Source organism: Anarrhichthys ocellatus, unplaced genomic scaffold, assembly GCF_004355925.1.
Source record: "Anarrhichthys ocellatus isolate YVR2014 unplaced genomic scaffold, GSC_Weel_1.0 scaffold5555, whole genome shotgun sequence".
Taxonomy (NCBI): domain Eukaryota; kingdom Metazoa; phylum Chordata; class Actinopteri; order Perciformes; family Anarhichadidae; genus Anarrhichthys; species Anarrhichthys ocellatus.
The window spans coordinates 1-3,163 of record NW_022285529.1 but is presented as its reverse complement, the minus strand read 5'-3'; the positions used below and the strand labels follow the sequence as shown (position 1 = coordinate 3,163).

Genomic DNA, 3,163 nt, shown 5'->3' with positions numbered 1-3,163 from the left:
CTAAAGGTGCGTTCATACCAAACGCGACACGAACGCACCTTGAGAACGTTCCTCAGACCGACATCTTAACACTAACCGGCTGCAGTTTGTCTCCACTTCTCTGTCGCATCTGTTCGCTTGTCTTGCTTTTGTTTATCTCTACTTCTCCCGCACCGCTGCCAGTGAGCAACGGACTTTCAAAATAAAAAAATGCGTTAACGTGCTATAAAATAATTGTCTGCGTTAATTAATGAATGCGTTAACGCGATAATAATGCGTTAATTTGCCCAGCACTAATATATACATATTTATTTCTGAGTCTGGTAAAAGTTTTTGTACATTGTAAAAAAAAAAAAAATTTAAAATTGCACTCATTTTTAAAGAATAAGTAAAACCTAAATGATTGACATTGTTGTGGTCATATTGAGGGCTCCAGTAGAACCACTGTGTCCTCCTCACTTTAACAGAAACGTGGTGAAACTCACGTGGAGCATGAATATCAGCTGCTTCCTCTTCTGTTCATGTGGTTCTGCTTTTATTGAAGACGAGTTACGACACTGTGGTTTTCATTTCTACCTTCTTCACAAGAGCTTCTTCCTCTTTTCCGTTTGCTCAGAATATTACGTTGTTTTCACGCTTTTGGTGTCTGGTTTCTCTTGTTGGAGGAAATGAGGTTGTGACCTGTGTGTCTGTTATTATCTGACATTAGACAACCTTTTATATGATATCGGAACAATCTCCATCATGATGGATTTACATAAATTACCATATTCATATTACCAATTACAGGATGGGTGTTTTGTTTCTCCTGTAATATAAACACACCGGTTATAGATTATAGAACATTTATTCATATCATTTTACAACGTGAGGGTTTTATAATGAAACCTAACTTTATCCAGTGTTCACATTTATGTTCAGGACAGTTATGTAAATGAGTACATATTTAATAAGATCATGCCTCATTTGCATATTCGATAAGATCATACCTCATTTGCATATTTAAACACACATTGTTGTTTTTTAAAACTTGTAATACAAATGAATAATGATTTGAGTTTTCCGTCCCCACAGTCTGATGTTCTGGACGGACTGGGGCGACCGGGCGGCCGGCGTGTACCGGAGCTACATGGACGGGACCAACGTGTCCTGCGTGGTGTCGGAGGGTGTCCGCTGGCCCAACGGCATCACGGCTGACGACCGCTGGCTGTACTGGACCGAGGCCTACAGCGACCGCATCGAGAGGGCCGACTTCAACGGGGGCATGAGGAGCGTCCTCGTGGAGGGGCTGCCCCACCCGTACGCCATCGCGGTCTTCAAGGTCAGACCCAACAAACAACATCCTGTCCTCAGACTCCTCCCCAGTCCTGAATCAGAAAAGTGTTGGATCAGACTTTAAAACTCTGTTTTCATCCGTTTATTCAGAACGATTTGTACTGGGACGACTGGTCCAGAATGGGGATCTTCAAAGCCCCGAAAGCCGGTTCTCAGAGCAACGAACTGATCGTCGGCAGACTCACCGGAGTCATGGACCTCAAGATCTTCTATAAGGGGAAGAACAGAGGTGAGCAGCAGGCAGAGGGGGGGCCCGAGGGTTTACACAGCTCAGCAGAGATGATTCAGGGACATGTTGTCTTCAATAACAGCGTCTTCATCAAACTTTAGGGTTCAGCTTCAGACACATTTATAAATAAAACCGTCTAAATGAAACAGTTAGAAAGATGTTTGTAAGTTTATCATACTAAAAGTTAAAAAGGGATTAAAAGGAGATTTATTTCTATTGTCTTCGCAAAAAGAATAACATTTTAGCGTAAGAAGAAATTGCAAAGAAGAAGTTTTTATCTACAAGTCAAACAATAAGTTAAACTACTAAACACTACTCAATGAAGTACAGCACCGCTGCTCTGAGATCAGATTTAAACCTGCATCGGTGCTTTAAGCTGAGCTCTGTGCTCCTTCAGGACACAACGCCTGCGCCGACCAGCCGTGCAGCCTGCTGTGTCTGCCTCAGCCGGGGCACCGGCACACCTGCGTCTGTCCTGACGGAGCCCCGACCGTCGCCATGCCCAACGGAGAGCTGCAGTGCCAATGTCCCACCGGGTACCTGCTCCACAACAACACCTGTGTGAAGACCGGTGAGACTGACACGCACACACACACACACACACACGATATTGGATTTTACAGCACACGTAAATAACAAAGCGGGAATCAGGACACCATAGATATCATATGAAACTTACATAATCCCGACATCCTTACTGTAAGATAAAGGATCTTCTCTGTTCAGTTTCAGGGTCTATCTCATTCATTAGTTCTCACGCGTCATCCTTTCTCTCGTCCAATCAGAGCACAGCTGTCTGCCCAACCAGTACCGCTGCTCCAACGGCCGCTGCATCAGCAGCATCTGGAAGTGTGACAGCGACAACGACTGTGGAGACATGAGTGACGAACAGGAGTGTCGTAAGTATTGAGTCGCTCTTTCTCATGATGTCGAGATAAACAATAAATACAGTTTCCACGTATAGAAATAAAGATATTCATGTGTCCGCTTGCAGCCACCACGACCTGCGACCCGTCCAACCAGTTCCGCTGCATGGCCTCAGGCTCCTGCATCCCTCTGGCCTTCAAGTGTGACCATGAAGACGACTGTGGAGACAACAGTGATGAGGAGCACTGTGGTGAGACCTTTTTTTATTTATAAAAAAAGGTCTATATATATATATATATGTATGTATGTATGTATGTGTGTGTGTGTGTGTGTGTGTGTGTGTGTGTGTGTGTGTGTGTGTATGTATGTATATATGTATGTATGTATGTATGTATGTATGTATATATGTATATATATATGTATATATATATATATATATATATGTGTATATGTATATGTATATGTATATGTATATATGTATATGTATATGTATATATGTATATATATATGTATATGTGTATATGTATATGTATATATATATATGTATATATATGTATATGTATATGTATATGTATATGTATATATATGTATATGTGTATATATGTATATGTGTATATATATACATACACATACATATATACATACACATACATATGTATATGTATATGTATATGTATATATATGTATATGTATATATATGTATATATATATACATATATACATACACATACATATGTATATGTATATGTATAT

The 3,163-nt window shown here is 40.7% G+C and overlaps 1 protein-coding gene across 1 annotated transcript; it reads left to right on the top strand.

Moving 5' to 3' along the window:
• Positions 1-242: 242 nt before the first annotated feature.
• LOC116379929 (sortilin-related receptor-like) lies at positions 243-2,704 on the top strand. Its single transcript, XM_031841888.1, has 5 exons — positions 243-1,300; positions 1,405-1,543; positions 1,941-2,114; positions 2,329-2,442; positions 2,538-2,704. The coding sequence occupies exons 1-5, from the start codon at positions 1,058-1,060 to the stop codon at positions 2,681-2,683; spliced, it is 816 nt and encodes a 271-aa protein (XP_031697748.1). The 5' UTR covers positions 243-1,057; the 3' UTR covers positions 2,684-2,704.
• The last annotated feature ends 459 nt before the right edge of the window (positions 2,705-3,163 follow it).